Source organism: Dipodomys spectabilis, unplaced genomic scaffold (genome assembly GCF_019054845.1).
Source record: "Dipodomys spectabilis isolate Male_0828 unplaced genomic scaffold, ASM1905484v1 ptg000024l, whole genome shotgun sequence".
Taxonomy (NCBI): domain Eukaryota; kingdom Metazoa; phylum Chordata; class Mammalia; order Rodentia; family Heteromyidae; genus Dipodomys; species Dipodomys spectabilis.
Window position 1 is genome coordinate 15,945,466 of NW_024870701.1, and position 14,219 is coordinate 15,959,684.

The 14,219-nt window shown below is 41.2% G+C and overlaps 1 protein-coding gene across 4 annotated transcripts in view; it reads left to right on the plus strand.

Annotated features, from left to right (window-relative positions):
* The window catches only part of Fhod3 (formin homology 2 domain containing 3), a 431,422-nt gene that overhangs the window by 262,074 nt on the left and 155,129 nt on the right, over positions 1-14,219 (plus strand). For all 4 annotated transcript variants that reach the window (XM_042675149.1, XM_042675146.1, XM_042675147.1 and 1 more), the window contains exons 7-8: positions 2,089-2,200; positions 8,232-8,326. In XM_042675149.1, the coding sequence (XP_042531083.1) occupies positions 2,089-2,200; positions 8,232-8,326 (207 nt within the window). The remainder of the gene's footprint in view (positions 1-2,088; positions 2,201-8,231; positions 8,327-14,219) is intronic.

A 14,219-nucleotide genomic window follows, 5' to 3' on the forward strand; every position in this document is an offset into this window, starting at 1 on the left:
AGGTAGAGACTAAATTCCACAGTATTTTCTTACTTTCAAAGTTGGGAGTTCAAGGGGGAAGATGTAGCATAAGGAACTGTGCTTTGTATATTTAAAACTGGAGACCTTTCTTCAAGTAAATGAAAACCCTAGCAAGTCCAGGCTTGGCAACTTTCTCAGTTGGGTAGACTATGATTATGTGGTTTAAGCCTTCTAAATGCCTTCCTGGGAAGAAAACCTGGCTGCTGTCCAGCCCTATCTCCCTCATTAGCTGGCCTTGGAAGCATTCCCCTTATGCCCATCTTATGACATTCCTTCTGAGCATTGTGTAGCTATTTGGCCTTGACTGACGTGGTCGCAGGCTCCCAGAATTCCCAATTCTCTGCTGTGTCACTCTAATGAAGAAACCATGTTTCCTAGTGACACCTTCCTTTTCGATTGCTCTCAACAAGCCTATTCACGTCTTCCTCCTCTGTTTGTAACAGCTCCGTTTGGAGGTCCCTAGACATTCTTAAAAAATTGCCCAGTTGTCATGATTCATAATTTTGGGTTTCTCTGGCTTTGGCTTCTACTAAATCTATGTTTGTGTTTAGGTACTTTTGGATGCTTTGCTATGTAAATGAGCAACAAGAAGACTAGGTAGTTAAACTGCTTTTGATAGAAGAGTATCACAAATGCTAAAATGCCTGCTACTAATTGCGAGCATGGCTAACTAATCATTAAAATACACCCGCAAGCTCCTCCTCAGAGAGGGTTTATTAACATTACTACATAGACTTGACAGTAATAAAAGTACATTACTTCTAAGGATCGAGCAACGAACTCTTTGGTTATCCAGAAATCACTTTATTTGACGTCCTCATCTATCTGGAATTCAGTCAAAAACCCTTCAAAGCTTGGAACAGTTGCCACAGAGGCCACACTTCTGTCCCTTCAAGTCCAAATATATTGGGGACAGTATGGGTGGGGACAAGGGTGGGTAATGTGGGAGTGGGTACAATCAAGTACATTATATTACATGTATGAAAATGCCATGATGAACCCCGGTATCCTGTACAACAAAAAATAATTTTTTCAAAGCTAACATTTTTGCCATAGGGAAATTGTAGTACCAGTTAGCATGCAAAATGAGATTCCAAGAGGTTATATGACCACAAGGCCCAAAAGTCCAGACAGGATTGAAGAGCCTCATTTAGCCCCTAGACTTGAAGGACTTTAAAAAAAAAAAAAAACAAAAAACCAAGGATGGAGCTCATACCTGTAATCCTAGCTACTCAGGAAGCTGGGATCTGAGGACGACAGTTTGAAGCCAGCCCAGGCAGGAAAGCCTGTGAGGCTTTAGTTTCCAATTAGCTGCCAAAAAGCCAGAAGTGGAGCTGTGCTTCAAGTGGTAGAATGCTAGCCTTGAGCAAAAAAAGCTCAGGGATAGCGCCCAGGCCCTGAGTTTTGGTGTCAAGACTGGTATGGAAAATCAAAACAAAATAAAACAAAAACAAAGCAGGGACTGGATGAATTTTCCTAGAGAGAGTATAGGAAAGGAGGAAGAATGAGAGCACCAGAAGTAACTCTATACTCCACATGCAGATTGAACACAACACTAGGTGCCAACCAATGGATAGCTACTGAGATAGGAGACCAACTACCCTAACTGTGAGGACTGGGAACACACATATCTCCACTGTATGCAAGAGTTCTTCAGGTGTATACTCAGGAGTGGTAGAGAAGGATTAAATGTTATAAAATATAACTCTTGGTTTTCATTCACTACCACTCATTCTACCTACCCCTCCATAGTCCCCACTCAGTAGAGGGCTCAGCCATGTACTGAGTGGTTCCCAAAGTTATGAGTGGTTCCCAAAGTTAGCTCATCCCATCTCAAGTCCATCTCAGGGCATCAGAACTTCAAGATATGTCTTGAACTCATCCACTGTACAATGGGAGAATATCTGTGTCCGCTGATGGGTCTAACGAGAGAGTGAAGGTCTAATAAAGGAATCAGTTGTGAGGAGGCCCCTGAGTCAGGGTGCCAGCAGTACTGGCGGGGACCATGTGTTCAGTGGACAAGACCACCATGTCTACGACTGCATGATGATTTTGTCTTTTCTCCAGTTCCGCCTGGTGGTTAAGACTGCCCTGAAGCTCCTGCTTGTCTTCGTGGAGTACTCTGAGTCCAATGCGCCCCTCCTCATTCAAGCTGTGTCTGCTGTTGACGCCAAGAGAGGTAAGCAGTCCTTGTGCTGTGTCCTCACGGAAAAACAATGTGTGGTACTGGAGACCTCTCTTACATATTTGAAACAGAGTTTCCTGTGTGTGGACATCTCCTGGCATGAAACATCTTTTAAGATAGTAAATTAGAGCTGCACTGTTGTGTGACAGTGGAGGTGAAACATATCTGGACTTCATTCAGGACAGAGAAGACACTTGTCTGAAACCACCAAGAGCCAGCTCATTCTGTCTCCTGTCTGTGCTGTCATTTTGACCTCTTCCTCCCCTCAACAACACTTTATCCAGTCTACCCCATAGATAAGCTTGAGCCTTCTTAGTCAGAGTCCTCACTACTCCCACCTGGTGTTCCTTTCCACCTCAAAGAGCAACACAAACTAGGTCACATCATTTGCCATCTAAAACTTGCCAATGGCATTTGAGTGCGAAGTCCATTCCAGTCTTTCACGTGACGTAGGGGACCACAAGCCGTACCCATTTCCTACCTGGCTTGCCCCTTCCCTCCCTTTTTTCCTTGCTCATACATTTACATGGTCCCCGTGTGTCCGACTCTGCTCTGCTGTGCTGTCATCACTGCCTGCCTGTTGGTGAAGGTGTGCCCCGTTTGCAAGCACTGTCTCCCTCTCTCAGCTTGGTGTCCAAGCACCTACCTGCCCCCAGCAGACAAGTGTGTCACACATGTGGAGAAGACTGAGTACTGGATCTGGATTACTGTGTGACACCCTGTGGCCCTTATGGTAGTATGAAGTCTGAAGCTAAAATTGGGAATGTTTTCCTTTTGTCTTTTATGTCCCTCCCTAATAGAACACAGTTGTTATTATCAGCATCCTATAAAGACTCAAGTAGGAACCAAAATAAGACCTAGAGAATTTGCTTTTTCTTTTCATGATTATAACAGTAATACCTCTGTAGAAAGCTAGAAAAAAAATCAATATAAAGAAGACTACTGGAAATCACTTCTGATCACAACAAAGACAATAAATAGATGTTAGCATGCTGGTAACATTTCCTTATAGTTGTGTGTGCATGTGTGTGCATGCATGTACAAGCCAGCCTGTAGATAACTGTCTGGAAGAAATGGGGGACTCTGCAGCACTCTTGATTCAAGAGCAATGCTTAGAGGATGTCCTTCCAATTTCTGAAAAAAGCTATCCTGGATTATGAATTGGGTTTCCATACTTTGCCAGGTGCCAGCCCTAGGGAATGGTCAGGGCCAGCCTCTCTATGGGGCGAAGGAGACAAAGCCTCAATTGCACAGTCAGGGGCTATGAGTCATAAGGTGAATCCCAGACCAGGACAATTTTTCTCTCTACCACAGCCTATTGCCATCTGGTGTGCTAGATAAGAAGAGCTGTATGGGCCAAAGCAGATCAGAGGGGCAGCTGAAAGTCCTTAGTAAGAATTGCCAGTGGTTCAGAAACCATGTTGGTTTTCCCAAGGCCAAGTAATTAGGTGTCAGGGCTTGGAAAAGAGTAAACAGCAAGTTTCTCTCATCTCTCATCTCTATCTCCCAACTCTGGAGGTTATTTTAGGATAACGGATGGGCTTTGTATCATCCTCTCCTAAGGATGGATATCCTGAGGGTCTTTACTATGGGGCTATTTTAGAGGGCAGCCTTCTCATGGCCCTGGAGTTCTCCCTTGACTTTGTTGAGCACATCCAGGATTCCTTTATAGCCCCCTGTACTCTTTCTACCAAGACAAAATGATGGCCATCTTTTCTCAATTAGTATAAGTTAAAAAAAATGAATAGATTGTTTTCTCAGCTTCATGGATTTTGCCTATAAAATTTCTTAAACATTTGGCAAGTGCTATTATCGGTCTGCTACTGAGCACTAACAGCTTAAAAAAAAAACAGGAATTGCACTAATGGAAAAACTCAGAAATAGCTTATCATGTGTGGCTCAATAGTATGTTTCTTTTTGGACATGTGTGGTCTTGGCTGTGATTTTATAATACATACACATAACATCATCTGATTTTACTGCTAGTAAAGTCTTTCCAGAATCCTATGATGGAATTAAACATATAAATATGTCATGGTGTTCTGAAGAGAGCAACATGACTTCCAGGTGTGTTTCCACCTCGAGTGTTTAGAAGCTGCTCTCCAGCTCCCTTACAGCTGGGCCAGAGAGCAGCCCCAGGTGCCAGTGATGACCCAGGGTGACTGGAGAATATCCACGTGTGCAGCACACATTTGCAAAAAAAAGCCATAAATTTTACTCACAAAGTGACTTTACCCTCACTTCTTGGCGAGGGTGAGTCCCACATTCAAGTGCAGACAGTTCTCTCTCTCTTTCTGTCTCTCTCTTTAATACAGAAGAAAACTGTCAGATTTAAGGACTCTGCAAATAAAACCACCAATATAAACTATAAGTCCTCAAATCATTATCACCTTAAGCCAATGAGGTCATCCCAGAACAAATTCCTCTGGTTGCTTTATAAACACTATGCATGGCCGCCCATGAATTATCCAGAAGGGCTCATTTTCCTATGGGGACTCAGAATGGAACACTTAGCAAGCAAGGGATAAAAGCTGAAGGGGGCCACAAACTTGCCACAGGTAGTAAGTAATAAATTTTATATAAAACTTAGAATACTTCACTTGATCTAGCCAATTATGCTTCTATCCAGGGGCTGGCATAAAAGGGTGGATTTGAGTTAGTCTCTGGGCTTGGCATGGTCTACTGAAGACTGCCGGATCTTCTCTCTTGCTCATATGTTGTGGTCATTTTCCTCTTTTGGACAGGGCCCAACAGGAAAAGAGTGCAACATAAGCTCATCTTTTGGGTGAGCCTTGCATTATCATTTTACTATGTTAGAGACTCCTTTCCCTTGAGGTCTGATCTGTCGTGGTGGACAGGAAGTTGGTTTGCAGCCCACCTCTCCCTTAGGAGACTTTCCTTCAGACTATGTGGTTTTGCTTCTCCCACAGAGGCAGAACAAAAAACCAGACATGATAACTCATTTTTAAATTTCAGCCATAGATCTTGGACTCACAGCCTTTGAAGAAGTTTTATTTTTTTATTTGAATGTACTGTGATCAGATGTGACATAATTCTTGACCATGTGTATCATACATGATTAACAGGGAAGTCTAGCCATCCTTTCAAGTGACCATGTTTTTGGGTTCTGCTATAGAATAAATTGGTTGGTGAAAAATATGCAAAGCATTGTAGAGGCTGTAGGTGGACACAGCCTTAGATGTATCACCATTGTTGTTTACAACAGAAGTATCTACGGGGGGTGATGGATCTGTTATGTGGAAGGGCATGGAATATACTGGAAAGAACTTTCCAGCACATGTCTGACTGTTAGACCAACTCATGTATAAGACAGTTTGGTAACAGTTTGGGATTCCTTTCGACTTAATGGTGTGACAGAGTAGGAAAATAAGAACACAGAGGTCACCAGCCCCTTATTCTGTGCTTAGAATAGAGACACTGTGGTTTAGTGGTAAGGAAGGACTGACCTGGGTACCTGTGTCCAAGGCTCACCTCTGGGCAAGTGGGTGTCACCATTACACTACCATCATCATGACAGCTACTGATGTTAGAGTGCCACTATTGAAAGACACAATGCTCAGTACTGCTTGTATATAGTACATTTATTTCAACAAGTATTTAAGCATCAATTATGTTCATAAATGTCAATGCCTGTACCTAGTATATGGGGAGAGGATGCATGGGCAAGTGAGTTGCGGAGAGACAGATGATAATCGTTAAACACTGTCTTCTAATTCATTCCTTTGGTGCTAAGAAGAACAGAGTCTGCTTTCATTCTACTACTTTGGGGTTCAGTTCTTTTCTCTGATATCTGAAGGGGTATGGCCACCATGGTAGATGATTCTAGTATAAGAATACCCTCTCCCCAACACAAACATGTCTGCACATACAACACCCTCCCCCCCCCACACACACACAGAGTAAAACTAGTGATAGTGGTGAGGAGAGTGAGCTAGGTCACTTGGTTGTGATGGGAGGCAACTTCTAGCAAAGTTACAAGTGCTTGTACTTAATACGGGTGTAGCCTGGGTCCTGCCAAAGCTGTTTTTGTTAATTCCAATATTTCCTTCTTTCATCTTCATGTTTTAAAGTATTTTCCATTGTCTGGTTCTGGAACAGTCAAAGGAAAGCGAACATTCATTTCAGCAGTGTGTAAATATATACACATCTCCAGGCTTAAAATCCTTAACTTTTAAGGATTTGATAATAAGGGAATCAGATATACAAATGAGTAACACATTTTTCAATTAAACTAACCCAGTGTTTGAGTGTTTTATTCTTTGTGGATTAAATGGTGCACACATGTGCATGCATTTGTGTGTGAGAGGGGAATGCAGCTAGGCTGCCTGTCTCTGCTTCTTGGTTTTTCCTTTCCCAGGCCCTGGTGGGTTTTATGGCTTCAGAGTAAGCAAGCAGGCAGCCATTCTGGTCCTGATGGCACCATTAGAAATTCTGGTTTTACTGTTTTTTTCCTATGAGCTACATACTGAAAACTCCCTAATGTATGTGTTTGATAGTGCAGTCTGGTGCTGTGTATGTGTTAGAAGCCACCCCTGTTGCAAATATAAGCAGAGGTTCCTTGAGCTCTTGGATTGCACATGGAGAGTGAGCTGTGAAGTCGTGAGAGTTGAAGTGGTTACTTTACTGGGATTCAACGGACAATTACACTGTAGTGTGAGCTTCCAAGATAAATACCAGCAAGGAGATAATTCCTCCATTAGCAGGAGATGGAGCATGCCTTTGTGTTCAGAGTTGGAAAGGGTTGCAGGAGATCATCTGGTTCTGAATGCCTGGGCAATTCAGCCAGAGGTTAAGATTTTCTGTTGATTTGTTGGGAGAATAACTTGGGTCTCTATGGGAAGCCATATTGGAATCTTTTGCATTATATAGAAAGTACCTGTTCTTAATTTTCCTGTTTTTTATTCTTAATGTGGCATCAACCTTTTGATTCTTCTAAAATGACTCCAAACTACTCACTTCATGCCCTCTCAGAGATATCTATTACTGCTCCTCAGACGTTTTATTGAGCACATATTGCTAACCAGCCACTGTGCTGATGGTACAGAGATGAACAATTCTGTCTCTGCCCTTGAGGAACTTTTATCTCAAGGCCAGGATCACTCTAAAATAACTTATCCAAGGACCAATATTTGGAAACTACTGTGTTGAGGTTATTGCCAAATTTACTTTTATCAAGTGAAGATAAGCAATATCACTTTGAGATATTTATAGAAAAAAGCAGGAAAGAGCTTCACATTCCAAACCAAGGGCAAAGCAAGGTTTGCTTCACTTAGAATATTTATCTCAAGCCTGGGCTTGGAGGTCAAGAAGGAGGTCAAGCTGAGGAAGAGCTTCCCCCAAGCCACATCTTGTCTGTAGCCCTCCAGAGCCATCCATCCCCACTGCAAGATAACTGTTTTGCTGTGTGACAGACTCAGCCGTCTGTTGGCTCTGTTGGCTCCATTAGATTAAAAACCTATCAAAGACAACTGCTTCCCAAACGTCATACCTGGCTGAGTCTACCTGTGTTCATACCTCGATGGAATAGACATACTAGTGGTTGGCTAGACAGGTGTTTCCTCACTGTTGCTTGGAGTCACTGCTACAGTGACCAGCGAACTTCTGTATTTCTTTCCCTATGTGCTAATGGATGTTCAGAGAGTACTTCTGAAGGCCTTTTCTACTTTCAGTGAAGTGTGTGACCCAAAAGGTTGTACATGAATGAATTTAAAAAATTATATCTTTAAAGGAGATTTTTTTTCCAAGCAAGCAGATAGGCATCCTGATGTTGAATAACATTCAGTACTCTTGGCAAAGGGGCTTGGAAGGTGTGATATAGTGTTGGAACATTCTTAATTAGGATTATGTTCAAGTCCACCTTAAAGATATTATTGTACTCAGAGATTTAATGACTGAAAGGTACCGCTATCACTGGGAGATAAATTCTTGGATAAATGATAAATGTAGTTTGGATAAGGAGTATTGTTGGACAACTGTGTCTTAATTAATTTTGCTTTACTCATAGGCATCAAACCCTGGTCCAACATCATGGAAATCCTGGAGGAAAAAGATGGAGTGGACACAGAGCTGCTGGTTTATGCAATGACTTTAGTGAACAAGGTTGGTCCACGTGCATTCAGAAGTAGAATTGAAGTCCTAACCTTCCTGGTACCTATGAATGTGACCTTATTTAGAAATAGAATCTTAGTAGATGTAATCCTGTCATGGCATGGTCATTGGACTGTACTCTAATCTGACATCACTGATGTCCTTCTAAGAAAAGACACAACTGAAAAGACAGTATAAACATATGTATACAAGGAAGACAGTCATGAGGAAACAGAATAATGCATATACAAGCCAAAGAATGCCAAAAATGGACAGGATTCAATCTAGGAAGAAGTATGGAAGGATCTTCCAATAGACTCTTAGAGAGAACATGGCCCTTCTCTGTAGTTTTAAGACGCGTAGCTTATGGTGCCTTGCAATAGAAGTCCAGGGAAAGTAATAGAATGTCAGAGAACTATACTTAGTGTGTCCTATTACAGTGACTGGAATCCCAGCTGCAATGTGTTTCTTCCCAGGGAAAAAATCCTTTTGAACACACATGACATGTGTGCACAGGTGCACATGCCTGTCCTGAAGCTGTAGGTGTCTACAGCCTTTTAAGTCTTGGTTATGTTAGTTAGATCAGAAAAATGACAGCAAGAATTTTATGACTATAAAGATATATGCTTGAAGATAATTTTCCTTAAGAATGAAATAGTTTTACTCCAATGAAATAGCTCACAAGTCAGGAAGAAACATGCCTCTCTTATTCCACTGAGTGTTGAATTCTGATCCTTGGGCAGAGTTAGTGACTCTTGGATGGATGCCACCCCTGGAATATGATGGTAACCTCACTTTTGTGCTCCTATTCCTCCCTTCATGTGCCTCCCTGGTACTTGAAGGGCCGAGCCAGTCTTCTCTACCTGTCCCCAGAGATGCTGCTGTGAAGCAGTGCAATGAGTACCTGGGACAGGCCCTCTTAGTGCTGGGGTCCTTCATTCAGATTGCCACATCTCAAATGCTAGCCATAATATTAACCATCTTGCAGGCCTTTCCAGGCTGTTGGGTGTGAGCCTTCAAAACCAACTGCAGTGATGATTAAGGCTTCAGAAAGATCCAAAATTCCTTCCTGGAATATAACTGGAAAGATAATTTTCCTAATGAACCGAAGACACTTTTACAGAAATCAGTATAAATGAGACACAACTTCTCCAATCAAATAGTAACATAGTGTACCTGTTACCAGGTGTTTAAAACAGGGAAATCTGCTCCCTCCTCAGTAGGAAGATGACTGGCATGGAGGAGCCCAAAATCAGACCCAGTGTTCAGAATGACTTGCCACACAATCGACATCAGCACGGACAGGGCATTTTCATCCATGTTTAGGGATGGAAATAAGCTAAAACATCATTTGACCACATGACATGATGTTTCCCAAAAGGATGAAAGAGCCTAATGTAATAAATTAAACCATGGAAAACCATATAGAAAGAGATAAGTGCATACATACTTGGTTCTTCATTGATAAGTAGGCCAACTTAAATTGAGTGACAGAAGACTGACTCTGACACAAGGAATTTATTTGGGAATAGCTAGGGATCACAATTTGAGGTTGACATTTAGTGGCAAGCCATAGGCATATTTGAATGGATTGGGGCAAAGAGAAACCTTTGCAAGAAAAATGGGAGAAATCCATGTAGACTATTTTAAAACAAAGAGCTGTAGTTATGTCAGGAGAGAGAATGTCAGGAGTTGGTGATAACTCATTGGTGGAGGCCAATGTTGCTAGGCAAGTGTCCTGTTGCAAACAACTTTCCTGGAATGCTGTAGTTTTCAGAATCCCTTGAATACTTTTTCATATAGGCATACATGAGTGAGAGGCCCTTTCTCTTGGCCTCCCAACTCTGTTTTGCTTGGGTTTGACATAAATAACTCCATTTTGGTACTGGCAACATTCCTAAAACTTGTTTGAATAATAAAACTAATATGAAAGGTTCCACAAGAGAGGATGAAAATATGTCATTGCATTAAATTGTGGATGGTTTTGTTTGTAGAATAAAAATTAAAATTATAACTAAAGGTAAATGGCAAGCTAGAGAATTACTTGTTGAAACATAGAACAAAGATACTCTTCTGAGTGATTTAAGAAAGAACTCAGTAGTAAAATGAAAGACCTTAATCAAACTTACAAATACATGGCGAAATAGTAATACTTCTTCCCCCAGGTGATACTGGTAATGAGTACTTTTTAATGAAATATTTGCTTGATGAGCTCACAGAAAACCCTCATATATCCCTGAAAGGAAATGAACACAAATTTTCTGATGGTTAATCTTAAGAATTCTGCTTTTAATTTCAAATCTCTCTGTGAGCTTATTTTTCCATGTGATTTGAAGCAATTTTTTTTAAAGATTAAGTTAATCTATTTTCTATCCTTTCCAGTCACTGGCCTTGTTTTATGAAATACTGAATTCAGTAAAAATGGAAATTTCACTCTTGCCCAGTAATACTGGTTCAGCTTTATCCATTATTTTATTAGTAGAGGCCAGGCCTGGCTGTCCCTGGGCTATGAGCAGCTCATGGGCACTCTGTTTGCCAGTTTCTGGCAAAGCCCCAGTATGTGTCATCATCTGCTGGCCATCATGATGCATTTAATGGCCAGGAATTCCTCACTTGCTCCTTCTCTTCTGGCAGCTCAGCCTCATTCTTTGTTATTTTGCCTAGAAGTCCAGGAAAATCCTGGAAGAGGTTCGTTCCTTAAATGTACTTTTACTTAAAAAGTCAACAGACTGCTGTCACTCATACAGAGTTTTTGGTTTCGGTTGAATTGGCATAATGTTTATTGCTTGTTGAGTAAAATGTTATAAGCTAACAAACTGAATATCAAACCGAAATGTTAATCTGGATCTGGGGTAGAGGTAGACTTTGAAATGTGGGAAATTATATTCCAAGTTCAGTGGTTTCTAATGAATATTGATTTCAACAAAATGAACAATACTGAAGTAATTTAAAATCACAAAGTGTATTTATATATGCATATATATACACATATATGTACATATGTATGTATGTTCCAGTCCTGGGGTTTAAACTGAGGGTCTGGGCGCTGTCCTTAAATTGTTTTTGTTTTTGATTTTTGCTCAAGGCTAGCACTCTACCACTTGAGCCATAGTTCCATTTTTAGCTTTTTGATGGTTAATCAGAAATAAGAGTCTTATGGATTTTTCTGCCTGGGCTGGCTTTTAACTAAGGTCTTCAGATCTCAGCCTTCAGAATAGCTAGGAATTATAGGCATGAGCCACCAACATCTGGCTAAAAAATGGCATTTTCATAACAAAACAAGACCAATAACTCCTAGCCTGCTTTGGGTTGTAAGACTGAAGTTAATTATTATCTTGGATAAACAGATATGAAATGACTTACTACCTTCATTCCCAACCCAGCCACATCCCTACCCCCTACCCACGTTTAGAAAATCTGAGAGATCTCCAAAAATTATCTCACCCTGAGAGGTTAAATAGGATAGATAATGCTCTGCCCACCCCACCCTTAAGCCTCGTAAGAAAATTTCACCTATGGGGGCTCAGCTATGAGCCATCTTGTAGACTAGGATGCAGGGTGTGAGTAACAAGGTAGGTTACTATGGGCATTCCCAGAAGGCACTGGACCCCAGGAGGCCTGGAAAGCTGCCACCTTTGTCAGATGCCAGCAACTTAGCAGTGAGGGCAACAGTGCAGAACTGGGTGGAGATACCCAAGGACAGGTGGGAGTGAGGTGGAAATAACTGAGCAGTCAAAAATAGGTGCATGACGGCTCTGGCATTTGTCCTCCTCCTGCACAGGCAGAAAAAGAAGCTGTATTTGTCTCCTCTACAGCTAGGCACAAAAGCTGGAGCTCTGCAGTCTTGGCTTCAGCTCAAGGTTTCAGTGTAAATGACAAATGACCAGGGTAGCCTCCGTTCTGACCCTATTATTGAACAAGGGCTCCCTGAGTCTATTGAGTTTTATACATAGCGTTGTTTAGTTATTTATTAGCAACCCTTGCTTCTGTACTCTTTATGGTTGGATTCACTAAGGTAATGGGGATTAGGTCTAGGATGTTAATGTTCTGGAAACTTCTGAGTAAAAGAACCTCAGCTGACTTGGGGGCTGGAGAAGGTAAAGAAGGAAGGAAGAGAGTGGATTGAGCAAGAGAAAACTACACTGGTTGGTTGGTTCCTGCTAGCTCCAAATGCTTTGAAGAAAGCTTAATACTAAATGTTGACTTGCCAGCCACCGTTAAGTCGTACACATTGTCATCAGGGCATCTCTAATGGTCTCTGTGCCCAGAACTTGAATTGCCATTTCCCTCTCCTCCCACCCTTTACAAAATTCTAGAGGTTGTTTTAGTTTTTGTTTTCTTACTTAAAACCAACAAATGAAAGAGATTGCGGTAATGATGGAATTCCTTAAACAAGTGCTTGATTTTTAAATTGGTGCAGGGAGTAGAGAGCTGCCCATCTGACAGTAGTTGCCTGGAAATGCCGTGTTGACTGCCGCTATGCTGTGACAGATGCTGGTATGCTCTTTCACACTTGGCTACACATATGAGCACCCACTTACCACTATTTCCTCTTGGTGTTCTTATTGGTGCTCCTGAATAGTTAAGCAACCGCAAGATCATCCTATCTATCTATCTATCTATCTATCTATCTATCTATCTATCTATCTATCTATCTATCCATCTATCTATCTATCTGTCTGTCTGTCTGTCTATTTATTTATTTTTATTGTGAGAATACTGTACAGAGGAGTTACAATTACATGGGCAAGATAATGGGTACATTTCTTATCAAGCATTGTTGCCTCCTCGTTGTTTCCCCTTCCCATCCCTTCTCATACTCCTCAAGATCATCTTTTCAATAGTTTCTGATCTTAGTCATACTTGTATTCTCTTTGCTCAGCATAAAAGGTTGAAAGCCATTATTTGGGTTATTCTTAGAGATATGCTAGTATTGATAGCCTTAAAATGGATTATCTTTATGGAATGCTGGTTTTAATATCTGGGGAGCCAATTTAGCATGCTTAAAATAATTTTGAAATTTATATGGCTTTCTTAGAAATTAAAAAGTAGTGAAAGAATTAGGGAATAAAGGGCATTACCTGAGATTCCAGGCTAAAATAATCGATGCAGAATGCAGGAATGTGTGTGGAAAGGAGACTGGCAACTCCAAGCCTGAGCTTTAATCTCAATCTGAATAACAAATGGCTCACTTTTCAGTCAATTTCAGTAGCCTGTGGCAAATCTCTTTTCTGTTCCTGCCTTCATTTTCCTCAATTGTGAAACGAAGAACTTGCAATAAATTCCAGGACATCTTCCACTTCTGATCAGAAATCAAGTCTGATATGTTCTCCTCCTTTGAAGAGAGGTTGAATTAAAAGAGAAGTCCACTTTTTGTATTTATCTTTTTGTCTCTTGGTTGCTGCCTTAATATTGCTCATTTCCCAAAGTTTCATAGATCAAGGGGAGGCAAGCTATACTGAATTTAAATTATTATGACTCCAGCTATTATTAAATCCCCCAAAAACAAATCCTCAAAGAAACAACTACCCCATTAATAAGTGGACTAAAGGCTTAAAGAGAGACTTCTCTGAAAAGGAAATAAGGATGGCCAATGGACACAGGAAGAAATCTCAACTTCTCTGGCCATAAAAGAAATATAAATCAAAACTACATTGAAGGGCTGGGAAGGTGGCTCAGTGGTAGAGTGCTTGCCTTGCAAGCATGAGGCCCTGGGTTCAATTCCTCAGCACCACATACACAGAAAAAGCCAAAGTGTCAATGTGTCTCAAGGAGTAGAACACTAGCCTTGAGCTGAAGAGCTGAGGGACAGCACTCAGGCCCAGAGTTCAGCCCCATGACCAACCAAAACCAAAACCAAAACCTACATTGAGATTTCAACTCACCCATTAGAATGGCCATTATC